Source organism: Centrocercus urophasianus, unplaced genomic scaffold (genome assembly GCF_019232065.1).
Source record: "Centrocercus urophasianus isolate 14NV4802_14NV808 unplaced genomic scaffold, USGS_Curo_1.0 seq_17, whole genome shotgun sequence".
NCBI classification, from domain to species: domain Eukaryota; kingdom Metazoa; phylum Chordata; class Aves; order Galliformes; family Phasianidae; genus Centrocercus; species Centrocercus urophasianus.
The window spans coordinates 13,075,910-13,101,196 of NW_024884722.1; the positions used below are offsets into that span (position 1 = coordinate 13,075,910).

Here is a 25,287-nt window from a genome sequence, read left to right on the forward strand (position 1 = left end):
AGGGGAGCTGATGGGAGCAGGAGCTGGGTCATTGTGTTCTGTCTCCTAACACAGTGGTGTGGTGACACCATGGGGCTACCATGAGTGGTTTAGTGGGAGGGCTCCTTGTTGTGAGACACCCCAGCACTGTGTGCAGTGCTTTGCAATCCCACCTGGGCACACCTGTGGAGAAAAACTCCAATGAGGGATGTCCCTGAGCTGTGCTGTGCTGGCACTGGGGTCAGCTGGGAAGCAGCAGCCATTCCCTTCCCAGGCAGCCAGAGTGTCCAGGCTGGGTGGTGGCTTCTCTTTCATTGCTTGAGTCACCTGGAGAGGACACAGCAGCCACCCTGAAGGATGTGTCACTTCTGCTGAGCACCGTGTCCTGTGCTCACTGCCCACAAATGTTGTCACTCACCTTTTTACAGGAGACCCTACAACAACACCTAGAGCACACGAACCCTCCTTATAGCCCTGGAACTCCCTGCAGTGCCCATTCCCCTCCTTAGCCCTACAAGTGCTGCATACCAGCTCTGAATGTGAAAACAAAGGGAACACACAGATGAAGTAGCTGGGGCTCATCCTGAGGAGTGTTGAACTCCTTCAGGATCCCAGAAGAGGAGAGCACTCACCCCTTGTCTCCCGCCCAGTGGGGCCACAGCTCCCTCACGTGCCCTGTCAAACATTAACCCCTCTTGGCAAGGCAGGTGACAGAGGCTGACTGCAGGACACAGGCAGCATGGCGTTCAGCTCCCGCCTCGCCTCACCACTCCGGCCAGCCCTGGCAGCCCTGCGCCGGGGGCTCAGCACTCCTCCGGGGCCACAGCCCAAGCTCAACCTCAGGGGCATCTTCCCACCCCTCACCACCCCCTTCTCGCCCACGCAGGAAGTGGACTATGGCCAGCTGGAGGGGAACCTACGTCACTATGCCAGCATCCCCTTCCGAGGTAAGTGCTGCTGCCACCCAGGACCCAATCCAGCCTGTCCTTGAACGCCTCCAGGGATGGGGAACCCAGAGGCCCTCTGGGCAGCCTGTCTCCACAGGAGAGGTGCTCCTGGCCTCTGAGCATCCATGCAGAGCTGCAAGCTCGTACACCTACCCTTTGCCCCTATACTCATGACTGCACCCACACTGTGAATAGGATGTCTCACTGCAGCATAGGATGTCTCTGACTGCCCAGGATGTACGGTGGGAGGAGACGGTCCGCAGGAAAAAGCTGCTGACAACAAGGATGCCCTCCCCATGCTTGCATTTCAGGGCTAGTGGTGCTGGGCTCCAGCGGGGAGTTCCCCCTGCTGGCACCCCGTGAGCGCCTGGAGCTGGTGAGTCGTGTACGCCGTGCTTTGCCCAGGGACCGCCTGCTGCTGGCAGGCTCAGGCTGCGAATGTGAGTGTGAGCTTGGGGAACAAAGGGGCCGTGTTCCCATGAGGTGTCCCTCACTTCGCTGCCACCTCTGCAGCCACGCGGGCCACCATCGAGCTGACGGGCAGCATGGCAGAGGCAGGGGCTGATGCTGCACTGGTCGTGACACCCTGCTACTACCGGGGAGCCATGAGCAGCGCTGCGCTGGTGCGGCATTACACTGAGGTGAGCTGTGCCCGGTGCCCACAGGCAGCCCCAGCTGGGACAGCAGGATGGAGGACACAACCCATGCATCCCCACCCTGCCCTCAGCTTGACTCTGCTGCCCACAGGTGGCCGAGGCATCGCCGGTCCCCGTGGTGCTCTACAGTGTGCCTGCCAACACCGGTCTGGAGCTGCCACTGGAGGCTGTGCTCACCCTGGCTCAGCACCCCAACATCATCGGCATCAAGGACAGTGGTGGGGATGTGAGTAAGGCACGGTTTTCCTGGGAGGGGAAATCCAGGGCTGGCCCCACTCGCAGTGTCACAGCCCTTCCCTGAACCCCAGAGGTTCCACAGGACCCCTGGGTTGCAGACCCTGGGGGGGGACAGGGTGATGCCCACCCCCTGGCATGTGTCTCTCCCCAGATCACTCGCATAGGGCTGATTGTCCACAAGACGCAGCAGGAGGATTTCCAGGTGCTGTCAGGGTCAGCTGGCTTCCTTCTGGCGAGCTATGCCGTAGGTATGTGCTGCTGCTTTACCAGGGGCACAAGTTACTGGCATGAGAGCACTGCAGGGAGGCAAGGGGCAAAGGTTGGGTGCTGCACGCTGAGCTCACTGCCAACGTACCTGCATGTCCCCAGGTGCTTCTGGGGGGATCTGTGCCCTCGCCAACGTCCTGGGGGCTCCTCTGTGCCAGCTGGAGCACCTGTGCCGCCAGGGCCGCTGGCAGGAAGCCCGTGAGCTGCAGCAGCGACTCATTGAGCCCAATGCAGTGGTGAGTAGGCAGGACCCTGGGTGTTTTTGGGAAGCACAGGTGGGCTGGGGAGATGGAACAGTTGCAGGAACTGAGCCCAGGCTGGAAGAAGCAGGTGGGAAATGCCAGCTCTTCTGTGCCAGGAACAGTGCGTGCCTGGTGTAGGACACCTGCCTGACTGAGCATGAGGCTGGCAGGATATTTATAGGCAGTGATAGAGGAAGAGCTGCTTCTTCCCAGGGGCCCTGTAACACTGCAGGTTGGCTCCTGCTGTCCATCAGGGATTCTCCATTTGTGGGACCCAGCCCTGTCCCAGTGAATGCAGTGCATTGCTGCACTGTCTCCTGCAGGTCACTCGCCGGTTTGGGATCCCAGGGCTGAAGAAGGCCATGGACTTGTTTGGCTACTACGGTGGTCCCTGCCGTGCACCTCTGGCACCACTAAGCCCAGCCCAGGTAGAGGAGCTGAGAGGCACCTTCAGCATCAATGGGTGGTTGTGAGCTCCTGAGCCATCCCTGCTGTGCAGGCAGCACCATCTGCCCCTGCTTCTTCCTGCGCCTGGAAACTGGGGACCACTGGGAGCTGAGGATGTGTTGGAGACAGTGGTATGTGGCTAGGAGGAAAACACTCATCTCACTCCTTCCTGCTGGACAGGGCTTGTGGAGGAAAAACCCAACACGTTAGTGTGTCCCAGATTGGGCATGCACTGTCCATGCCAGACCCCTGGAAAACCCACTCTGGGCTCAGGCAGGAGCCCCCCATCCATGTGGGTACCTGCTTGAGGTACTACAGATTCCCACCATCCCTTGGGGTTTGGATGCCCCATGTTGACCCAGCCACCCTCCAGAGCACTATAAATAAACCTGCTGCCTCTCCTCTGCATCTGCTTTCTTGCCCGTGCAAGCAGCCTTCTGCCTGACCCTGGGGGCACAGGTTCCTGCTTCCCAGCAAGATGGACACAGCTCAGGCATTTGGCAACATGGTTTACTCCGCTGAGGCCCATACAGGCAGCAGCACAAGGCAGGGACACAGCAAGGCACAGGACTGGTGTGGGCAAAACCTTCAGGGAGGGCACAGTTGGGCTGAGAGGGATGCTAGGACCCCGTGCCCTGGTAAGCTGGACCATGCTGGGGGCAGAAGGCAGGTACACATGGGGAGAGATGAGGGATACAAGTGTGGAGCAAGATGGGGAGCTGCTTGCACCCTGTCTGCACCCTTGTCATGCCCTTTTCCCTGCCCGCCCAGCCCAGTCCCCCTGCACCAGACTGGCACCTCATGCTGCCTTGCCTCAGTCCCTTGCCCCAGTTTGGTCTGAGCCTGGCTCTTTCTCATCATCACTGCTGCCTTCACCCAGCTCCTTCTGGACACAGCATGAATGGGTCAGGCCAAGTGTCTCCTGGTCCCCATCAGTGAAGATGTCCCCAAGGCAGCAAAATGGGCTGGGTTGGCACAGTGATGAGAGAGACGGTTGATTGCTCTTTCTGTGATCCCAAAAGCATGGGGAATCATGTCACCCTGCCCAGTGGGCACAGCCACTGACCCAGTGTTGAGGGCACAGGCCATGGGGGTGCCCACATTGCCTGGGGACCTGGGCTGGAGAAGCAGGCCAGAGCTACCCCTCTGCAGGCACATGGTCCAGCCAGCTGCCCATTGCCTGCAGCCATAGGCACCCTAGGCAATGGGGCCAGGAGCCAGCCCCAACCCCTACTCCTCTGCTTGGTTCCAGCCATGCCATTCCTCAGTCCCACTGGCAGCTGCTTTGGTGGGGTTGGGGCTAGAGTGGAGGCTCCTGGTGGAGGGGGGAGGACAGCAGTCAGAGGGAGAAGGCACCACGGTGGCCCCAGTAAGCACAGAGCCGCCCAGGGGCACTTGGGTGAAGGGCACAGGGGTCTCTTTGCCCCACCAGCACAGTTTGGCAAGGAGGTCTTCCCCATGCAGTGGAAGGACTCCCAGTCCTGCCAAGGTTGGGCAGCTGGCAAGGAAATGGGTGGCAGTGCCATGGCCCTGCCCTGGGCCAGCCAGTACCAGGGGGAGTCCCACTGCAGCGGGAGGGAGATGCAGGTGCCAGGGTGCCATCACGCTGTGAGGTTGTGAGCAGACTTGGAGGCAGTTTGTGCCCTCTGGATCACTGCCTGGCACTTCTCCCGCCGCAGCAGCTTGTTGTTCTCGAAGAAGCCCTCGTTGCGGGGAACCCCATGGGAGCCATCAGGGAATGTCAGGAGACCTGGGGAGGGAAGGGATGGGAGTCACAGGGTAAGGAGCAGCAGACACTGGGGCCAGGCATGGACAGATGGAGCAGGACACACCGAAAGGGGAAGACAACAGGGGCAAGGGTGGGCAGGACTTTGCTAAGCTGGGGCTGTGCTAGGCTTTGTTGTGCACAAAGCACCGGCTGCCCATCCTGCTGCTGTGTCAGCATGCCCCAAGCCAAGAGGAATCTTCAGGCACTCACCAAAGCCATACACACGACCGCCTTTGAACTCGCCCTCGAAGGTCATGTTGTCATAGCGGGTGAAGACACCAACACCACTAAATTTACCCTGCACAAACTCTCCCTCATACCTGCGTGAGACAGAGAGGGGCATCAAGGGACAGGAAGTCTGAGAGCATACATGGCAGGTGCTCACACCAGACCATCTGGGCTGCGCTGAGCACAGAGGGTGCTGTGCTCACCTGGAGCCGTCGGCAAAGCTGAGCACGCCACAACCATGGAAGAGCCCATTCTCAAAGTGCCCCACGTAGGCGGTGCCATCGGCAAACGTCAGCTGGCCGATACCGTGCCTGCGTCCTAGCAAGGGCAAAAGCAGGCAGCGATGGATGGAGAAATGCCAGGGCCTGCCCAGCACAGCTCCGGGTGAGGATGTTCAGGGCAGAGGGACGGCTCAGCCGCTGGGCCACACAAGCCTGGAGTCAGCCGTGCCACGCCACCCCACCCCATCCCTGCTCACCTTCCTTCCACTCGCCGCGGTACTCCTCCCCGCTGGAGTAGGTGAAGGAGCCTTTGGTGAGGGTCATGGCAGCAGCTTCGGGTGCGCTGGGCAAAAAGCTGCGAAGCAGAGATCCGGGCTGGCGGCGGGGCGCGGGCAGCAGCACAGAGCCACAGGCGCGGGCAGCCTCAGGCACGGCTCTGGGCGCAGCGCTGACCCAGGCCCCCGGCCCTGTCCCTGAAACCGCAGCCGCCGGGCTCAGGTTGCCGCCTGCCCCACCGTAGGGCGCGGAGCCACCTGAGCTGCTGGGGGTGGCGGGCCCGGGAAACGCGAGTGGGCTGCGCCGGCAGCACCCTTGTAGGGGTTGGAGGGCTCGCGGGGCTCCAGCTCCACGCGGAGCCGCACGGGCATCCCCCGGCTGCTGCTGCAGCGAGCAGAACGGCCCCGGCCCTGAGCTCACCTAGCTCCGCGCTCGTCGCGTTCCGCTCCTCCGCTCCCCACCGGGGTCCCGCCAAGGGGCGGTGGCGGCGCGGCCACCTCCCCTGCCGGCACCCCGCCCCGTCGGGCGGCGCTACACCGCTAGCGTCCATTCCCGCCTGCAGTTGGCCGTCTCCATGGAAACTGCTAGCATCGCGCCTGCTCATTGGTCAGCTCCGCTGCCGTGCCCTCGTCTGTCGCCATCTTTGTGTGGGGCAAAGCCCGCACCCCGCCCTGCCGCCATCTTTGTGAAGGGCGGCGGCGGAGGCGGTGCTGTCTCTTCCTCAACAGCCATCTTTGTGCGGGGCACCGGGCCTTCCCCACGGCGGCGGAGGAGGAAGCCTTTTGCTTCGCCCGGCCTCGTGCGGCTCCTCTCGAGGGCCGCAATAGCGCCCAGGCCGGCCCCAAGCACGGCCGTGGGATGGATGGCAGGCACGGTTCCCTCGGCAACCGGCGGGCGGGGCGGAGCAGCCAATGGGGCGCGGCGGCGCGGTGACGTCAGCCCGCCTCGCGACGTGACGCGACCGGAAGCGGCGGGCGGCGGGCGCGATGGACGAGACGAGCCCGCTGGTGTCGCCGGAGCGGGCGCAGGGCCCTGACTACGGGCTGCCGGGCGGTGCCGTGCGCACTCTCCCGCCCGTCGCCCCCCCGCAGCCCTCGCCGCCTCCTTCTCCTGGTGGCCGCGACCGCGAGCGGCAGCCGCTGCTGGAGCGTGGGGCGCGGGGCCCGGCGGCGGCGGCGGCGCAGGCCCAGGCCCAAGCGGCCGCGGCGGCGGCGGCCCAGGCTCAGGCGGCGGCCGCGCAGCGGGAACGTAACGACTTCCCCGAGGACCCCGAGTTCGCCGAGGTGGTGCGGCGGGCCGAGCTGGCCAGCGAGCGCGGCATCTACCCTGAGCGCATCTCGCAGGGCTCCAGCGGCAGCTACTTCGTCAAGGACCCGCAAGGAGTGAGTCGTCACCTCTCCGGGCTGGGAGCTCGCGGCGCTGAGCCGGGCGGTGCGGGGCTGTGCCCGTCGGGCATCCCTCCGTTTGAAATGCGTGGTCTGTTCCCCGGTTAAAGCTGCTTCCTCTTTCCCCGTGGCTGTTGCGTGCAAAAAGTGGTGAAACTTCTGCCGTAGGATGGGAACGTTGACAGCTGGGCTGCCGGCGTTTGGCCAGTGAGACTGGAGCCTCGAGGTGTAATTGGTTCCCTGAGGTCTGCTTGGCTGTGGCATTCCCATGCCATTGCCCAGATGTGAGTGCAGCACGAGGTAGCTCATCGTGTGACCTGTGGTGCTGGCTTGGTTACTCAAGCATTTGCTGCTTCCTCTGAATCTTGCCTAATGCATGCTAGGATCCTTCCTCAGAATCAGGACTGGGCTTTCCTGTCCATATTGTGCCTGTTTTTCTGTCTCAGGTGACACGTGGCTACAGCAAGCTCTTACAGGCAGGTCCTGGTTGAGCTGACTGGATACAGGGCAATACAAACTTCTTTCTGTTGCAGTTTGTTCTCACTTCTGCTTCCTTCTGTTGCCTAATGTGAGCCTTGGTGTTGCTAGCAGGGACTGAAGACCAGAGGTGACCTGGTTGTATGGAAGGGAGGCCAGAGCTCGGTGAGGGATGCATTCATGGAGTTGAATTCCATGTTTTGCTGGCTGTGTCACCTGGCAGGTTCCTTGGATTGCTCTGCCATGGGTGAATAGGGTGCATCTGTGGTTCCTGTGACTCACTGCTCAAGATCACTAAAGCCTCTTTGCTGCTAAGGAGATGCAGTGCTTCAGTAAGCAGGTTGGAGGCACAGGGTGAAGACACCAGGGGAAACTCTAGTTTCCCTATGGGCTGCTGGAAGCTCGAGTTGTTCCAGGCAGCACTTAATTCAGTGTGCTTCCCCTGATCCTTGGGGGCGGTGGCTGTGTCTTTGTGCTGGCCTGGCACCAGGCAGATCTGTCTTCTCCACAGCATACTTCTTGGAATAAGTTGCTGCCAGTGCTGCTCCCAAGGCACAGCACTGAGAGGGCAGGCTGTGCTGCCAGGCTCTGATCTCTTGATCCAGGGCTGTCCTTGCCCTGCCAGGCATTGCTCTGCTGTGTTTGCTCCACACAGCAGCCTGCTCCTCGCTGCCAGAGCTCCCAGCAAGCCTTCAGCAGGCTCAAATCCAAGAACAAGTTGGCATGTTTTCTGTGCTTCTTATGGGGCTGGTGAGGGGATTGCCCTCCTGCCTGTTTACTTGGCCTTTGCCAGCTCAGAGGAGGGGGTTTCTTTGTGACCTAGAGATGCCTGAAGTGCTTCCATTCCCTCAAACATTCCTCTTCCTGGTCGAAAAAGTTTTGCTCCCTGGTCTGGCTCCTGGCTCCTGATTCACAGTGGGATTGTGCTGAGTTTTCCCTGCTGGTGTACTGGGATGTGTATTGTGCTCTCATCCTGTGGCAGAAGCTTGGCTTTGGGAAATGCCACCCGCTCAGGCTGTGCTGGCTCTGTCTCTTCTCAGTCAGTCTGCTGAGTCATCCTGGAGTGGGGTTGTGAGCCTGAAGCCTGCTGCACAAAGCCCTGCGCTGCTTGGACCAGGGCAGTTGGCCTCACTCCTGCCCTGAGCCTTTGTCTCAGCTGTGTGGTTTGACAAAGCAGACAGTGTGGATCCTAGTAAATGGTCCTTAAGCACATCTCCCCTCCCCCCCAACATCGCTCTTCAGGCCTCACAACACAGAGTTTTAGTTTCCTCTGAAGTCCTTCAGCCTTCCTTGCTGTTTAGGCCCCATTTTCTCCGGTCCATTTGGGATCAGGTCCAATTGATGAATTTTGGAGTCAAGATAGGAATCTTTATCCCCTTCTGCTCTTTCGCATGGAGGAAATGAGTAGCCACAAGCAGTAGCTCTCCCCCCACCATCCAAAGGTCGATAGGATAAGGCTAGAATATTTACCAGGGACAGTGTCATCAGCACTCTCCTATGGTACATGTAAAGTTGTGAATGAGTACGAAGGTCTTGGGATACAGGAGTTGTGCAGGGACCAGAGAGGGAGGTGCCTGAAGAAAACCTAGGATGAGAGAAGAGTGCCTACCATAACTCAGGTTGCAGATCTCTTGGCAGAGGAGAATCTTGAGGGTGTCATTTTGTCTTCACTTGCTCTGGACCTTGCAGTGAGTGGCAACAGCTGTCCCCAGACTCCTTCCCAATCTGGGGGTGGTCATTGGCAGAAAGCAAGCAGGGAAAGACAGCAGAGTTGGGTGCTGTGGGAGGGTGAACTTGGTTGAGACTGTGCTGTTATGGCAGAGCCACAGGCTGGCTCAGGGGTGAGTGCCCTGGCTCTGCCAAGCACTGAGTATCAGCTTTCCTCTTGCTCACAGAAAATTATTGGTGTCTTCAAACCCAAGAATGAGGAGCCGTATGGGCATCTGAACCCCAAGTGGACCAAGTGGCTGCAGAAGTTGTGCTGCCCGTGCTGCTTTGGGAGAGACTGCCTTGTTCTGAACCAGGGCTACCTATCAGAGGCAGGTGCCAGCCTGGTGGACCAGAAACTGGAACTCAACATTGTTCCCCGCACAAAGGTGAGGAGGCACAGTCACCTGAGGGTGAGGAGTGCTGAGGAGGCTTCCACATGCTCCTGCCCGTGCCATGGGGATCCTTGTACAGAGCAGAGCTGTGGGAGATCTATGCCCTACTGATAAAACAAAGAACTGTGACTGCTGACAGATGCACTTGCTGACTTCTGTACTCCTATACCCCAGGTGGTTTATCTGGCCAGTGAGACCTTTAACTACAGTGCCATTGACAGAGTGAAGTCCCGAGGAAAGAGGCTAGCCCTGGAGAAGGTCCCGAAAGTGGGTCAGCGCTTCAACCGCATTGGCCTGCCTCCCAAGGTAGGGCTGTCAGGCCCCGCGCGCCTGTCGCTGCTCCTCTGTCCTCTGTGGTCCTCCATAACACAGTCTCTCCTTGCCTCAGGTGGGCTCCTTCCAGCTATTTGTGGAAGGTTACAAGGACGCTGACTACTGGCTGCGGCGCTTTGAGGCTGAGCCACTCCCTGAGAACACCAACCGGCAGCTTCTGCTGCAGTTTGAGCGGCTGGTGGTGCTGGACTACATCATCAGGAACACAGGTAGGGCTGGCTGCCTGCTCCTTTGTATTTCGCCAGGTAGAGAGCAGGCAGAGATTTGGCTTCTCTTCCTGGAACCCAAAACTCCGATCAACAATGCGTGGTTGACAGATGACACTGTCTCTGGGTGGAGTGTAGCTGCTGTCAGTACTGACCTGGGGACTGGGAACTAGCCTGGGATCCATCCAGTTGCAATGGTGAATGTTTGCCGGGTGCAAAGATCCAGGAATGCTGAGAGATCCAGCTTCTGGTTGTGCCACAGCATCCTATCTCAGGCTGGGTTTCCAAGTCTGTTCCAGCTTGAAATGTGTTTAGGTTGGACTCCAAAGCTTGCAGGCTGACTTCTCTCTTGAGAGCTGGGGCTACGTGGATCTCTTTAGTTTCCAGACCTAGATATGTGGGAATTTATATGACTTCCTAGGCCTGCAGCAAGCTTGAGGGCTCTGGGGTAGAGCTGAGGCCTTGAAGTGTGTGTAACTTGAATTGCTACTATGTCAGAGGAATAATCCTACCCAGCACAGGCCCTCATGCTGATACAGCTGTTTTTCTTTCCTTGCAGATCGGGGCAACGACAACTGGCTCATCAAATATGACTGTCCCCTGGACAGCGCAGGCGTACGGGTGAGCAGCTCGTGGGCAGGGGCTTCATGGGTTTGTCTGCTTCTACAAGCTGGCTGGCAGGCTGGGATTTCCCAGTTGTCTTGGGTTTTTGAGCCTGATCTTGTTTGCTGGGAGTGGCAAACAGACTGCTTCTGTTGAGGAAGGCTCCCTTGTGACTGGTGCTCCACTTCCTTCCAGGACAGTGACTGGGTGGTTGTGAAAGAGCCCATCATCAAGCTTGCTGCTATAGATAATGGTTTGGCCTTTCCTTTGAAGCATCCGGACTCCTGGAGAGCATGTGAGTCCCTTACGCTGTGTTGAGGTACTCTGCAGTGCTGAGCAGCTCTGTGCTGTCTGTCCTGGGGCGTGTTCCTGGAGGGCTAGAAGAGGCAGTAGCTAGGGCTGCCCCTCTGCAAAAACCTTCTAGCTGCGTGGACAGCTCTGCCTCAGTGGCTGTAGGAAGTGTATGCTGCACCCAAGGCCATGTGGCATCTTTCCCTTCCCTAGCTCTAATATTTCATGCTTCCTCCTGCAGATCCCTTCTACTGGGCGTGGCTACCACAGGCCAAAATCCCCTTTTCACAAGAGATCAAAGACCTAATTCTTCCCAAGATCTCAGACCCCAACTTTGTCAAAGATCTGGAGGAAGATCTGTATGAGCTCTTCAAGGTGAACTAGGGTGGGGCTGAGGGTGGCTTGGGAAGAAGAAAAACAGGGTGGTCTTGGGGCTTCTTTGTCAAAGCTATGTGGATAGAAAGATGGGCTACTCGTGGTGTTTCTGAGCTGAAACATAGAAGGGCTATTCCTCTACCAGGAGCTAAAGATACAGTTTGGGGAGAAGCGGGAATCTCGTGGGACAAGAGGAGAGAGGCTTGCTTGGAAAACAAGCATCTCTTGAATAGCGTGGGTCAGAGAGTAGATACCAATGCATTGTTTGCTCTCTCTTGCAGAAGGACCCTGGCTTTGACAGGGGACAGTTTCACAAGCAGATTGCTGTCATGAGAGGCCAGGTAAGGCAAATGAATGAGGTGACAGAGCCTTGTTTTGTCTGGCTGTCGGGGAACAGTGCTGGGATGCCAGCTCTCTTCCTCCACTGGGATAGCTGAAGCTTTGCTCTGTGTTGTACAGATACTGAACCTGACGCAGGCACTGAAAGATGGGAAGAGCCCCCTGCACCTGGTTCAGATGCCACCTGTGATTGTAGAAACGGCTCGTTCCCACCAGCGCACTGCCAGCGAGTCCTACACGCAGAGCTTCCAGAGCCGGAAGCCTTTCTTCACCTGGTGGTAGCTGTGGGAGCTGCAGGCAGGCCTTGGCTGTCTTGGACTGGCACTGCGAGAGGAGCTGAGCTGCTCCAGCGGCTGGGATTTGATGCTCTGGGTAAAGTGAGCAGGTTGTGGCTGGAGGAGCCTGCAGCTGGAGTGGAGGAAGCCAGGTGGGTTGGGCATTGTCCCTCTCCAGCTCCCTTGGAGCTCTGTGGTGTGCGTACAGCCCTGCCGAGGAAAGAGCTCAGCAGGAGGCATGGGAAGCAGTTGGGACCCTGCCTGTGCCTCCCTTCCTCGGCCTGCATGCGGTTCTGAGCACACCTGACCAGGCTCCCCAGGCCAGGATCCGTCCAGCTCTTTGCACCAGCTGCCAGCCTTCCTCTTCCCCGCTGCTGGCCCCAGGGCTGGGAAGGGCTGGAGGGTGGTGGTTCTGCCTTCCGCTTCCCCAAAGGCATGCTGTACTCCTCCTCACTTTCTCTCTTCTGCCCCAACCCTGTGCAAGCTGCTTTCCTCAGGGGGAGTTCCTGCTGCCTGCTGGTGCAGTGGGGACCATAATGAACGGCTGTTCTCTGGCTGGGGGCTTGAGGAGGGAATGTAAGGAGAACTCTACTCTTGCCTGCTCCCTAGGGCAGGCTTGAATGCAGTTTGACACTAAAGGAAGAGGTGCTGCCTTTTCCTGGTTTGGAGGAGGTGGCTCTCGGAGGTGCTGTAGAGAGGGTTGGAGGTACAAGTGGCCTCTGGCCCTCCATTCCTATGGTCCATCCATCCTGCAGGTCACTGCAGCTGCTCTTGCTTGGCTTTTGCCCCTGTGCTCAGTAAGGTTTCTGGCTGCTGTGCAGCCAGCATTGGGCCAGCCAGCACAGCTCCAGCTTTGCGTGTGTGTCTGGGGTCCTTATGGGAAAGGGGGCTGCTGGGGACAGGGAATGGTGGGAGGAGCTCTTCCTGCTGGTGGGAGTCATGTGAGAACTGGTGTACTGGAAGCACATGAGGGCTGGTGCAAGCTCCTGGCTGCCCCAGTGCTGCTAACCTTGTGGGCGTGATGTGAGTGGGTGAGGCAGTTAGTGCTCCCTCTCCCCCAAAGCTGCTGAGCTGTCTTGTATAAAACGGTACCAGGGCTGCTGCCTGCATCTGCTTGCCTTGAGCTGTGACTTTCCCTGTGGGGGGAAAGCTGGGGTTGGGTCTCATTGTCTTGTTTGCCCGGCCCTGGGGGTTGGGAGGGAAGTGAAAGCTGGGACTGTGCTGCTTGGGGCTGTGAGGGGAGGACAGCTCACTCATCTCCTACTTGCACAAGGGGCTCTGCAGTGGCTGTCCTGAGGGTGCTGAAAGCACAGGGGTGTAGAAGTGAGACCTCAGCTCCCAGACCTGGCTACATCTCTGACTGACCCCAAATGTACTGTTCTAATGCACTGTAGAAATGTATGTAATGTATTTAAACCATGCAACTGTCTGAAAAACAGAGCTGCAGTTCACCTGGCCTCCTTAATGTCTCAACAGAATTCTAGAGGAGGGTTGGGGCTGTTCAGCTGGTGCTGAGTCCATTGCAGCAACTGGGACTGCTGTCACAGCCACGGAGCCTCACCCAGCCACTGCGGGTCCACCTTTTATTAACCAGTACACTCATGTCCTGTACACTTAGTGTCCTCGGTGTGCCCGGTCTGTGCGGCGGGCCTGCTGCGCACTCAGTGATGCTGCAGGGGCGCCGAGGCCGCCCCGTCCCTGCAATCTCCCTCGGGCTCCTTATCGGTGATCCTGCAGAAACAGGCGGCCGTGAGTAGGGCGCGTCCCGGCAGCGGTCCCCTTGCCGACCCGGTCCGCACCTACCGGAGGCGGCCGAAGCGCCGTAAAGCCGTCGTCTCACCGCCGCGCCGTGCCGCTTTCCGCCGCCTGAGCTGTCGCAGCGCCCGTGCCATGCGGCGCTGCCCTGCGTAGCGCCAGACGAGGCGAGCGCGCTCCTCGGGCCTCTCGGCCCCGCCGCTCTGGAACAGGCTGCGCAGCTCCGGCAGCCCCACGCCCTGGAAAATGTTGGCCGAGGCCCGCTTGCGGCCGCGGGTGGCGGGCGCCGCTCGTCCCGGGGGATCGCTCGCTACCGAGGCCGGCGTTCCCATGGCCCGGCCGCTGCGGAGGGACGGCGTGGGGCCGCGTCGGGTCCGGTTCAGCCCGCCCGGGACAGGGCCGCAGCGGCGCAGGCGGGCCGCCAGCGGCGCGCCCAGGAATGCGGGAGGGCCCGGCTCAGGTCGGCGCCCGCCAGTGTCCGGTGCGCCGTCCCCGCCGCGACCCGCTTTCCGCCGCCGCCTCCCGTCCGCCAGCCCCGCGCACTGACCTGGGGGCGGCCACCGCGTATTTGCCGCGCTCCCGCCGCCGCGCCCGGGGCCGCTCCGCGCCGCCGACCCGAGGTCCCGCAGCCGCCCCGCGCTCCGCGCCCCGTCCATTCACTCTTCGGATCCGCCCCGCCCTGCGCGGCGCCGCCAATCCGCGCCCACTTTTCTCCGTACGGACCAATCGCCGTCGGGAGGGGGCGTGGCCGCACCGCCTTTCGAAATGGTGGGCCACGTGGCGCCAGTGACGTCAATAAGGCGGGGAGGGACGGCTGGGCGCGGCTCCGCCCCCGGGCGTGGCCAGCGCGCGTCACCCCGAAGGGAAACCCCGCGTGACGTCACGAGGGAACCCCGGCGCGCGCTCCCCGACGGCGCGCTCCTTCGTTCTCCGCCGTGACGTCCCGCCGAGCTCCCTGGCCCCGCGACGCGGCAGTCGGCGGCGGCGGCTGGGAGAGGAGGCGGCGGCGGGGGGCGGCCGCGGGGCCCCGCGCGCGCAGTGGGCCGGCGGGAGGCGGGGCGGGGGAGGAGAGAGGCCCCGCACGGGGAGGACCGCTCGACGCCAGATGTTGGGCAGCGGCCAGCCGCCCTCAGTAAGTGCTGCCGGGGCACCGAGTCCCTCCCGCCCCGCAGCACGCAGCGCCCCGCCATGGCCCGCACGGCTCCCCCGGCCGTGCCGCCTCCGCCCCCGGGACCACCGCCCCGCGGTTCGCTCGGGCTGCACCGCGCCTTCCTGCGGAGCCCGCTGGGGCTGCTCCGCCTGGGGCAGCTGGCGGTGGGCGCCGCCTTCTGGCTCACCGTGGCGGCCCACTGGTACGAAGGAGCGGCCCACTTCGCCCTCTTCGCCGCCGTCCTCGTCTGGCTGCTCACGCTGGGCCTCTTCGGGCTGAGCGCGCTGGGGCGCTGGGAGCTCGTGCCCTGGCTGGGCTCCCGCTGGCTGCTGGCCAACCTGGTGCACGACCTAGTGCTGGGTGTCGGGCTGTGCACGGCCGCCGCTGGCATCATGGGCCACAAAGCTGGGCAAAAGAGCTACTGCAATCTGCCGGGCTACAGCCAACGCTGTCTCTACGGAGCCTATCTGGGAGCTGCTGTCTGCGGAGCCGTGGCTGCCTGCCTGTACCTCTTCTCCGGGCTCTACTGCCTGGCACGGCGCTGCCGGGACCAACGTGACATCGTCTGAGCTCCTTGGCTGCCCTGCTTCCTGCACATGGACGGACCGCGGCCCTGCTTTAGGACGTGGTGACCCCGCTGCTCTGTCCCCTCCCGGCTGCTGCACTGCGCTTCCTCCACTGCCCCCTGCACGGATGGATGGACAGATGGATGGAGACCTTCTGCCAGGACAGTGGGCACCGATTGCTGCACCAGCTCCTTTGCACCCTGCACAGAATGACAGACGGACATAAGCAAATCGAAGGACCCAAGCAGGGAGCGCCCAAGTGGACCACAACTTCTGGGAGCCCCGAGGGGCCCTGCCTGACTCCTGCCTTGGGTGTGCTCAGGTGGGTGCCATCTCTGTCCCTGGGGAGATGAATGCTGTGCTGGAGGAGTGGAGTAAAGCTGGGCCCAGCCCTTACCCTGCTGGCAGCCTTGCGGCCTCCGCATTGCCTAATGGAGGCTCTGCTGTACTCTCAGCTTCCCCAGCTGGGGCCCCTCCTCCATGTCCGGTGTCTTCCCGGAACCCTGTGGGCACAGCCCTTACCCACCCTGGGCAAAGCCTTGCCAGCTGTTGCCCCAGTGCCAAATGCCCCAACCCACTTTGGAGTTGAACCCAGCAAAGCCCCCACTACCGTTGGAGCTTGTGGCAGGGAGGGGGCTGCAAGCTGCCTCTGTGGTCAAGGCGGGGCAACAAATTCCTCCAGCCTTGGGGTTTGTGCTGCCCTGGGGTGAGAAAGGTGTTTTTGTCATCCCAGCCTGGAACTCGGTGCTGCTGCCGCATCGTCTGGCTGGTTCTGCACTAGGAGCGGGGCTCCCATCCCACCACAGAGACCCCTAAGCCTACCCGAGGCCTGTCCACTCCAGCTAGAACAGGCACAGCTCACCCTGCCTGGCTCCACAGCACTTGGATTGTCATCCTAGAAAACTCTCTTTGTTGTGCGACTACATATCTCCATCTCCATCACTGTGCTGCCCGCAGACTGATAATGGAAGGGTGATTGCAGCAGTGCCCTTGTAGGACATAGACTGTCTGCAAGAGGGGGGCTCTGGTAGTGAGGCATGGACCAACCCCACAGGTGGCTGAGGCTGTGAGGGGTCAGTGGAAGCATTGGGCAGCCAGAGACTGGGAAATGTTGGAGGAGCACCATGCCGAGCTGCCTTGGCCACCAGCTATCCTCATCCTGCTTGAGGACACATTCTCCCATTGCTTTCAGAACAGAAAAGGACTGCCCCAGCCCCTGTGTAGGCTCAGTTTGGAGGACTGTGGCCCCCACATCTGTCACCTGGTGCCTTTCTGTGGGGGTAGCAGCAGCAATGGCATGAAGGGACTGGTTTGGCACTAGATCACGGCTTCCATCACCAAGGGTTGTCTCAGCAGATACCTGTGTGCTCCTGCACTCTGCCAGCCCCTGGGCCACCCCCTGGCACGATGTGCTATCCCTACTCTGTGTCAAGGCTGGTCCCAGACACTGCTGGCCCCTGCCTGCTCTGGTGCAGCCCTGAGGCCCAGGCTGCCTGCACGCAGTGAGACTAGTGCTGCCAAAAGTGCCTTGCCCCACAACCCCACACTGCCTGTTGTACCTGCCGCCGTCCCACTGCAGCCCCTTCTCTGGTGCCTTTGGATTCACATTCCAAATAAAGCAACACTGACGCTCGCTTGGTGTCTGGGGTTTTGTAGCAGGATTGGGACCCGCAGGGAACAGGAGATGAACCAAGCTTACCCTCGGCTCTGCAGCCTTGGGGTTACCCCTCCTGAAGCAGTGGTTGCAGAGGCTCAGTGTATTCTGCAGCTATGGGTGGACTCCTGGCGCTGAGCCACTGGTCTCTGGAAGAGGGGCTCAAGCCCCTGCCCCTGGGGATGGACTGCCCCAGCCCTGCCACTCGCTCCAGGGATGGGGCAGAACTTGGTGCTTGTGCATCATAGAATCACAGAATGATTGGATTGGAAGGGACCTTAAAGCCCACCCAATTCCACTCCTCTGCCACCAGCTGGATGGCTGGCCATGAAAGACCCCAGGGATGTGGCACCCACAGCTTCTCGGGCAACTTGTGCCTGTCTCTCTTAACGTCTAACCTAAACTTCCCCTTTTAGTTTAAAATCATTCCTCCTTGTCCTGTCGCTATCAGAATGTAAAAAATGTCTGTCTCCCTCTTGATTATAAATTTCTTTTAAGTACCAGAATGCTGCAATGCAGTCTCCTAGAAGCCTTTCCTTCTCCAGGCTGAACAAGCCCAGCTCCTTCCACCTGTTCCCATAGGAGAGGTGCTCCAGCCTTCTGATAATCTTCATGGCCCTCCTTTGGACCAACTTCAACAGCTCCACATCTTTCTTGTGTTGAGGTTCCCAGGCCTGGAAACATTACCCCAGATGGGGCCTCATGAGGGCAGATCAGAGAGGGACAATCTCTTCCCTCCCCCTGCTGTCACCCCTCTGTTGTTGCTGCCCAGGATACTGTTGGCCTTCCAGGCTGCAAGTGCACACTGCTGACTCATGTCCAGCTTTTCATTTGTCCAGACCCCCCAGTCGTTTTCAGCAGGACTGCTCTCAAGGAGTTCTTCTTCCAGTCTGTATACATATCTGGGATTGCTGTGACCCAATCACAACCCTTCACACCCAGCCTTTTTGAACCTCATTAGGTTCCTGGGGGAACAAGCCTGTCCAGACTTTTCTGGATAGTATCCCTTCTTCTTCTGTTGTATCAGCTGCACCATGCATCTTAGTGTCATCAGCAAACTTGCTGAGGTTACATTAAATCCCACTGTCTGTGTCACTGATAAAGATGCTAAAGCATACCAGTCCCAAGATGGAACCCTGGGGAGCCCCACGTCACCAGTCTCTCCCTGGACATAGAGGCACTAGCAACAATTCCCCAGCTGCAATCATACAACCGATCCCCAGTCCACAGAACAGTCCAGTCTTCAAATCCATACCTCTACAGTTTAGAGGTAAGGATATGGATGTGGGCTCCTCCTGCAGGCAGGAGAACACAATGAGAACCACACAGAGCTGCATTCCTACAGGCTTTGTTTCTCCTGGGCTGAAAAGGTCCCTTCCTAGGCTGGACACTGCCAGGACTTGGGAGGGGACCTGACACCTCCCAGGGCTGGGTGCTTTGAGGCCCAGCATCAGACACGGCTCTCTGCCTGGTGACACAAGTGAAATGGAAGCAGGAACACGTGCTGCTCCGCAGCATGGCTCCACGCAGCCAAGGCTGGGAGTGAGAGATGAACCCGGCCTCTTCCAGCGCCCTCCGAGCTGAGCTCGGCCTCGGCGCGGGGCCAGAGTCGAATCAGACGCAGCTCAGCGCACAGCCCCGCACTGCGCTCCACCAGCCAGGCCCAGCACAGACCTTTACGACCACTACCGGGCCGCCGCCACTTCCGCCCTTTTGCCAGCACTTGGGTGGGGCTTCCGTCCTCCCCTCCCACCCCGGCTCTTCCTATTGGCTGCGTGCCGCGCCGCCGGGTGACGTCACGGCGCACCTGGCCGCTTCCTGGAAGTGGGGTGCGGTGCGGGTCCTCGGAGGCCCGGTATGCAGGCGGCAGAACGGGACGGGGCGGCCGGCGGCCCTGAGGTGGCAGCGGCGGCAACTGTAGGGGCTGCAACGGCAACGGGGGCCGGTGAGGCTTCGTCGGAGCCGCCGTCGCCTCCCAAGGTCGCGGCCGCCTTCGATCTGCTGGACCTGGTGCGGAGCTACCGGCGGCTGGAGCTGTACCTGGAGCCGCTGCGGGATGCGGCTGACGGTGTGCGCTCCCTCCTCCGGTAGGTGCGGGCCGGGACTGGGGTTGGAGCCGCGGCTCCCGCACCTCACCGTGTTCTGTCCCCACAGGTGGCAGCGGCCCTTGTGCTCTCTGCTCGTCTGCCTCGGCCTCAACTTCCTCCTTCTCACCCTCGACCAAGGTGCGTGCGTGTGCGTGTGTGTGCGGCGGTGCTGGGCTCCGGCCCGCTGCCCTGCCAGCTGATGCTGTGCTACTCCTCCCAGCCGCCTGGTACTCAGTGCTGGCCCTGCTCGTCCTGCTGCCGGCCCTGCTGGGCTACCTGCAGGAGACGTGCCGCGTCCGGCCCTCGGAGCGGGAGCTGCTGCGCAGGAAGTACCACAGCGTGCGCCGTGAGGACCTGCGCAAAGTACAGCTCTCGCGCCAGGAGGCTCTCGCCCAGGTCAAGTGCTTGTGAGTGTCCGGCACCCTCCTGTTCTGCAGAATCACCTTCTCTGAGTCATGTGGTGTGAGCGGAGCAAACCAGCGTGTGTGTTCATGGGGCCATTTCTTGACTGTGTGGTCTTGTTTCAGCCTGATCCAGCTGGAGGGGTTCCTGAGCGGGCTGTGTTACAGCTGTGAGGCGGTGTACCGAGTGCTGTACTGGGAGAACCCTACTGTCTCTTCCCAGTGAGTAGGACTGCATTGGGTGCCCTGTGCTTGCCTTAGCAGGGAGAGAGACCAGGCCAGTAGAGCTACTCTTGGTGTGTTTGGTGCTTGCAGAGAGCAGACAAAGGACAAGGAGAGGGACAATGAATTTTACGCTGTGGGAGAAACTGATTTATCTTGACCTGTTGCTCTTTCCCAGATTTTATGGAGTGCTGCTGGGCTCTGTCTGCATCCTTTACCTGCTGCCACTCTGCTGGGTCATGGCCATCCTCAACAGCACTCTCTTCCTGGGCAACAGCCAGTTCTACAAAGGTAAGGGCTCTATCTGAAGAGGGCCTCTATGGGATGGGTTGTGCAAAGGCTCTTGAAGCTGTGAACTCTGTGCCCATCTTTTGTCAGTGACCTCCTGTGAGCACACTTTCATGTGTCTGCCATGGGACATGGACTTAGGAGAGCACTTAATGTTCTGGGGTCGGTACCCAGCAGTGCAGGATGGGTGGTGGGGTCCTGGGGCTTGGATCTGAGAGGTGGGATTCTCATCTCGCACAGCTCCTGTTGTGGGTGCTTTTTCCTTGTACTGTGATGTACTGGGACCTGGCAATGCAGCCTGAATGTGAGCATCACCTCCCTACCCTGGCCTGACTCTGCACGACTTGAAATACTCTCAGTGCATGTGGCAAATATGTAACACCAGCCTGCAGTGCCCTATTGGATGGAAAGTGAGCTGCATAACATTTGTCTGACTGAACTGTGTCTGAATTCCTGCTGTTGCCTGGTCTGAACTGGGGCAGGTGGGGAATTCCTTTCTGTCCCCAGCTCAGTAGCTTCCCTAATGTCTGTGTGTGAGCCAGAGGGCTCAAGGCACTGGACAGAGGATGTTCAAGGGAGCTGCTGACCTATTTTGAGTGCTGGAGGTTGGTTCTTGCAGCCACGTTTGTGGAGGGCCTGGAGGAAGGGGACTGGCAACGCTGATCCAGCTGTGTTCCCCCCTTACCAGTGATAAAGGAGCTCAAGGCCTCGGTTGAGCAGAGTTTGGGCACCAAACCCCTCGAGAGCACTCCAGAGCCTGTCAAGCCCCTACCAACTGATGCCCCACCAGACCGGACCCCCACACCCACCAGCACAGAGGTGAGTGGTGGCAGGGCTCGGAGATGTGGAGTGGGAGCTTCAGCTTCAGCTCTTGTCTGGTTTTGCTTCTGTCCACCTGCACACAAAGTAGCTTTGCTGGAAGCTTGTGTGCCTGACTTGGGAGCCCATCTTGAATTGCCTTGCTCTCCTGGGATATTCACTCCACCCTGCTATGTGCTTGGAGTTACCCTGAGGAGGCAGGGGCTCACCCTACCTTTTGATGCTCACTTTACGGGTCTGCCAGTGAGCTGATGTTTCATTCTAGAGCTGCCTTGAAAGTGTGACCACTACTTTCAAGGGAGATGAAATAGGACAGGACTAGCTCTGAATCTCTTGCAGGATCTTACCCCTGGCAGTGTGGAGGAGGCAGAGGAGGCAGAGCCTGATGAAGAGTTCAAGGATGCTATTGAGGTTTGAGCCTGGTGGGGTTGTGCCTGCAGGCCAGGCAATTGGGGCAGAGGACTGCTGTGATGGGGCAAAATGAATGCTTGGGGAGGGCAGGAGTGGGGCTGGGCACCTCTGCAGTTTGACTCCATCTCCACTGCCTCTCCTCTCTGTCCCATGCTGCGGGAGAAGGAGAACCAGCTGCTGGTCATGGTGAGTACTGCTGTGCTGAGGTGTGCAAGAGGGCATCTCTTCCCAGCTGGAGCTGGTAGCCTTTGTCTGTTTTGGCAGTAGCTTGTGACGCTGACAGGTGAAGCCTTCTGTTTTCATGCCTGTTCTGGGGCAGGCTGACCTACGCCCCCCCTCCCCTCCCCACTGCTCTCTGTTTATCTGGCTTTGCTCCTTACAGGAGGATGATGAGGGTTCTCAGTGTTCAGCAGACTTTGACCTCAGCCTCCCAGACAACGGTTTTATGAGCAAAAACGATGTGATCCGCAGCAAGGTGTCACGTCTGACTGAGCGCCTGCGCAAGCGCTACCCCAGCAACAATTTTGGTGAGACTGAGAGCCGGAGCTGCCTGGGGAACCTCAGCAGTGTGGGGTCTGTGCTGCTCCTGTTGGTGACCACTGAACGTGGGAGAGGACAGAGTGACATGTTACCTGCTAGGGCAGGCACCTGAGTGACTTCCCCAATGGAGAGGGTGTTTGTAGCCCTCCTGGGGGCAGCAGGGTTGGGAGGGTCTTTACAACAGATGTGGGTGCTCTTGTGTCTCAGGATACCAGGTAGCAGGGCCCTGCCTGACCTTTGCTCTGTCTCTTCCAGGGAGCTGTACAGGCTGTGGAGCCACCTTTTCTGTGCTGAAGAAGAGGGTGAGTCTTCAGTTTCTCCAGCTCACTAGCCACACTAGGGCAGAAGTTTTGCGTTGTGTCTGGCTTGTTCTGGCTTTTCTTGTTGCTAGGATGGCTGTTCTCAGTCATGACCCAACAGTGGGTCACCCAGCTAAGTGCTGGGTGTTGTCACATACCTAAGTGGTGGCAGGAGCCTTTGTGCCTTTTGCTTCTTTGGAAGCTGCCTCAGTCCAAACCTCAATGTGCTGCTTCTGTGCCCTAGTTTGACCCATTCTTGTTACCTGAGCACTTTCCTGGGAAGCAGAGATTGGGTTGGTCTTTGGGCTCCTGAGGAAGTGGGAAGAAGATTCAAAGCCACCATAGGGTGTGTGACTAGAGGAGCAAAGCCATCCCTGTAGTCTGAGCGCCTTTGCATAACACTTATCATGTAGTTCTGGAAAGAGTGCATCTCTTGCCTTTTCCAGATGTGCGTTGCAGTCCTCCTGCTGCCCACTGATCCCCAGACATGTGGCCCCCTCCCATTTCCTCTTGAGTTAGTCTGCATGTCTTGGATTCTCTGGAGCTTGCATCCCTCCAGAATGAAAGCATAGGAAATGGCAGTCCATCAACCTCCTGCAGCCTTTGGCTTCAGTGCTTTCCTGTGATATTAGAGCACTGTAGATCCAGTGTTTAGTCCTGGTGTCACTGGTGGATGGCATCTCTTGTCACTCGGGCTTGCACCCACTCTCCCTTTCAGCAGGGAGTACTGCCAGCAATGCCTCGGTACTGGAGTTTGCTGGAGCAGACCCAGCAGCTGCCAGTTCTCTTAATGTCTCACCTTCACTTCTTTCCATAGCGGAGCTGCAGTAACTGTGGGAACAGCTTCTGCTCCAGGTGTTGCTCCTTCAAAGTTCCCAAAGCTGTGATGGGAGCCACGGGTGAGTGGAAGGGGGAGAAGAGCAGAACCTTCCTCCTCCCACCTGTGCTGTGTGCTGCAGGGCTTTACCCCAGCCCTGGTGGTTGGGGGTGGGTGCTGTCTGGCTCAGAACAGAGCCCTGATGGGTTTTCAGTAGGTTGTGGCTAAAATACCTGGTCCTTGGTGGGTGATGCAGTGGAAAGGGAGACATCTGACACCTACTTTCCTTTCCAGCCCCGGAAGCTCAGAGAGAGACTGTGTTCGTGTGTGCTCAGTGCAACCAGATGCTCATCAAATGACCGAAACAGCATACAGGGGCTGTGTTGCCTCATGCCCAAGGACAATGGGAGCTCTGCCCTTTCTCAGGGGATCCTAGGCTGCTTGGTTCCCAGCGTGATACCACCCTGCCAGAGGACACAAGCACTCGCTGCTCCCCCTGCCAGTGCTGACCTGAAGGCAGACCCAGGCTCCTCACCATGCAGGGGGCAGCACTAGCTGTTTCCTACAGCAGAGCACTGCCCACAGCTGTGCCCCACTGCTGCGGTTGCCCTGGCAGCTGCTTGGGAGACACTGACTGCACTCTGCCCTGAGCTCACCTAGGGCCTGGCTCTGTGATGGAGGAGCCATCCTTCCTATTTCTGCTCCTACCTCCACCTCCTGGGAGATGCAGAGCAGCCTCAGGGCCTTCTCCCAACCTCCCTGATGAGCGCTGTGTGGGGAGACTGTTTTTGGGATCAAGTCAGAGCTCTTCCCAGGAGATGTAATCCTTGGTCTTGGCTCAGCTGAAATCCTGCTCATCACTCCATGATTCCACTGTGTTCATGTTTAGTTTCCCCCTTATCCCCCATATTCAGCTGTAGCATGGGAGGCAGATGGTTTGGGCTGGGCTGTGTGATTGGTCTGCAGCAAGAGAAGAGGCATGAGTTGGTGCTGCTCTGTACTTAGTGACTGCTGCTTTCTACTACAGATTAATATATAGAGAATGGCCAATAAACCTCCTGCCCACAGCTGGCTCTCGTCTTCCCCTAGCAAATACTGTTCTATCACCTGCTGCCTCTGTGGCCTTGGTTCCTCTGTCTCATATGTGGCCATGTCTGCCACCTGGTTCCCTCGCTTACTGTGGTTTTCATTGTGATACACAGTGGTCTCGTTTGCCCTGTACCCAGGGCTGTGTGGAGCTGCTCTGGGCCAGGGCCTGATCGTGCTGGGCCAGGGATGAGGTTCAGCTGGGCTCACTCCCTGCCCTACGGAGGTGGTGGTCCTGGCAGCTGCCCACGCACACAAGGGTGACCTTTCCCTGCTGAACAGCAAAGCTCCCAGCTATCCCAGGAATGCGACCCTGGCTGCCATGCAGCTGGGAGTGCCTGTGGCTGGGCCTCCTGCCAGCCAGCTGCAGTTCTGGGGGGAGGGCTGGTGGTGGGGGGGAAAGCTGGAGCCCTCAGGCTGGGTCACCCACTGCTCTAGGCATGATCTGGATGGGGGGACAGGTCTCAGTGCTCCCCACAAATCTGAGACCTCATGGCTGTGGGCCCCTGGACCCGCCTCTTGAGTGAGCTCTGCCCTTGGGAGATTTTGGGGAAAGCTGAACTCTGCAGTGATGGGCATACCCACATTGTGCTGGGTGTGCTCCAAAGGCGCTGTAGTGGGGGAGGCAGTGTGCAGAGGGGCAGGAGGTTATTTCAGCTCGTGGTGGGTGACAGGGAGAAGTTACTCGTCTTTCTTGACAAAACACTTGGTGAGATGGATGCAATGTCCGTGTACGTCTAAGTGCTCCTCAGAAAGATGCTAATGACGCAGAATACAGAGGGCTACAGATAAACACAAGCTGTGGGAGGTGGGGTTTTATTTGTGTACTTCGAGTTGTGCAGTAAATGGTATAATTGATGGTGTTTATTCCAATGGCAGTCTGCTTAGCAGCCTCGTTGGAAAATGCCTTCTACCGCTATTTGAATTTTCAGTTTTTTTCCATGCTGGCTGTGGAGAAGGGAGGGGGCAGGAACCACCTGCCCCAGGCCATCATAGGGGCTTGCTGCCCCCCTCCTGTGCTGGCTGTGGGACAGGAGCACATCCCACTGTCAGCATCGGTGCTTGCTATGGCCTGCCCTGCAGTACAACAGGAACAGATCTCATTCCTGCTTGGGGGACGTGCCTGTTGCCTTGCTGGTGGGGCAGTGCAATGGGAAAAGCCAGGCATAGGGTGTCCTACAGCTTCAATTCCCCTCACCTTCCCCTGAGAAGCTGTAGTGTGAGGCCACCTGGTGCTGAGTAAATATCCTGGTGTCTGGATATCCTGCCAGGATGCTCTGTAATGCAGCAGACTCAAAAATATGCTAGGTAAACAAGGCTGAGGGGGACCCTGCTGTGCCCCTAGAAGCCAACTTGGGGCTGCTTCACTTCCATGCTGCAGGGCAGGAACTCCTGGGACCTAGGGCTGAGAGGTGTGATGTCCAGCTCTGCACCCTGCTGCAGTTGGTGCCGCCCTCACTCCATGCATTCCCCAGCCCTCAGATTTCTTTCTCCCTTTTTCCCTACCCCTCTGTCGTTACTTCCCAGGTGCTGGAAGC

At 59.3% G+C, this 25,287-nt stretch overlaps 6 protein-coding genes across 6 annotated transcripts; 4 read left to right on the forward strand and 2 right to left on the reverse strand.

The window, feature by feature from the left end:
• The first annotated feature begins 697 nt into the window (after positions 1–697).
• HOGA1 (4-hydroxy-2-oxoglutarate aldolase 1) lies at positions 698–3,181 on the forward strand. Its single transcript, XM_042818432.1, has 7 exons — positions 698–926; positions 1,238–1,366; positions 1,440–1,567; positions 1,674–1,808; positions 1,971–2,067; positions 2,189–2,322; positions 2,652–3,181. The coding sequence occupies exons 1-7, from the start codon at positions 719–721 to the stop codon at positions 2,799–2,801; spliced, it is 981 nt and encodes a 326-aa protein (XP_042674366.1). The 5' UTR covers positions 698–718; the 3' UTR covers positions 2,802–3,181.
• A 90-nt stretch (positions 3,182–3,271) lies between these two features.
• MORN4 (MORN repeat containing 4) lies at positions 3,272–5,770 on the reverse strand. Its single transcript, XM_042818436.1, has 5 exons — positions 5,689–5,770; positions 5,250–5,347; positions 4,975–5,089; positions 4,754–4,863; positions 3,272–4,525 (listed from the first exon to the last, which is right to left on the reverse strand). The coding sequence occupies exons 2-5, from the start codon at positions 5,314–5,316 to the stop codon at positions 4,377–4,379; spliced, it is 441 nt and encodes a 146-aa protein (XP_042674370.1). The 5' UTR covers positions 5,317–5,347; positions 5,689–5,770; the 3' UTR covers positions 3,272–4,376.
• Positions 5,771–6,254: 484 nt separating this feature from the next.
• Positions 6,255–13,105, forward strand: PI4K2A (phosphatidylinositol 4-kinase type 2 alpha). The gene is made up of 9 exons (XM_042818431.1): positions 6,255–6,650; positions 9,026–9,226; positions 9,407–9,538; positions 9,621–9,774; positions 10,331–10,392; positions 10,570–10,669; positions 10,907–11,040; positions 11,322–11,381; positions 11,500–13,105. The coding sequence occupies exons 1-9, from the start codon at positions 6,255–6,257 to the stop codon at positions 11,659–11,661; spliced, it is 1,401 nt and encodes a 466-aa protein (XP_042674365.1). The 3' UTR covers positions 11,662–13,105.
• Positions 13,106–13,223: 118 nt separating this feature from the next.
• Positions 13,224–13,741, reverse strand: AVPI1 (arginine vasopressin induced 1). Its single transcript, XM_042818437.1, has 2 exons — positions 13,458–13,741; positions 13,224–13,385 (listed from the first exon to the last, which is right to left on the reverse strand). The coding sequence occupies exons 1-2, from the start codon at positions 13,739–13,741 to the stop codon at positions 13,316–13,318; spliced, it is 354 nt and encodes a 117-aa protein (XP_042674371.1). The 3' UTR covers positions 13,224–13,315.
• Positions 13,742–14,597: 856 nt separating this feature from the next.
• MARVELD1 (MARVEL domain containing 1) lies at positions 14,598–16,758 on the forward strand. The gene has a single exon (XM_042818438.1). The coding sequence runs from the start codon at positions 14,598–14,600 to the stop codon at positions 15,126–15,128; it is 531 nt and encodes a 176-aa protein (XP_042674372.1). The 3' UTR covers positions 15,129–16,758.
• Positions 16,759–18,603: 1,845 nt separating this feature from the next.
• On the forward strand, positions 18,604–23,730 carry ZFYVE27 (zinc finger FYVE-type containing 27). Its single transcript, XM_042818141.1, has 11 exons — positions 18,604–18,866; positions 18,934–19,004; positions 19,087–19,273; positions 19,394–19,489; positions 19,668–19,780; positions 20,466–20,596; positions 20,936–21,007; positions 21,390–21,534; positions 21,803–21,849; positions 22,664–22,745; positions 22,958–23,730. Exons 1-11 carry the CDS (start codon positions 18,637–18,639, stop codon positions 23,020–23,022), a joined length of 1,239 nt encoding a protein of 412 aa, XP_042674075.1. The 5' UTR covers positions 18,604–18,636; the 3' UTR covers positions 23,023–23,730.
• The last annotated feature ends 1,557 nt before the right edge of the window (positions 23,731–25,287 follow it).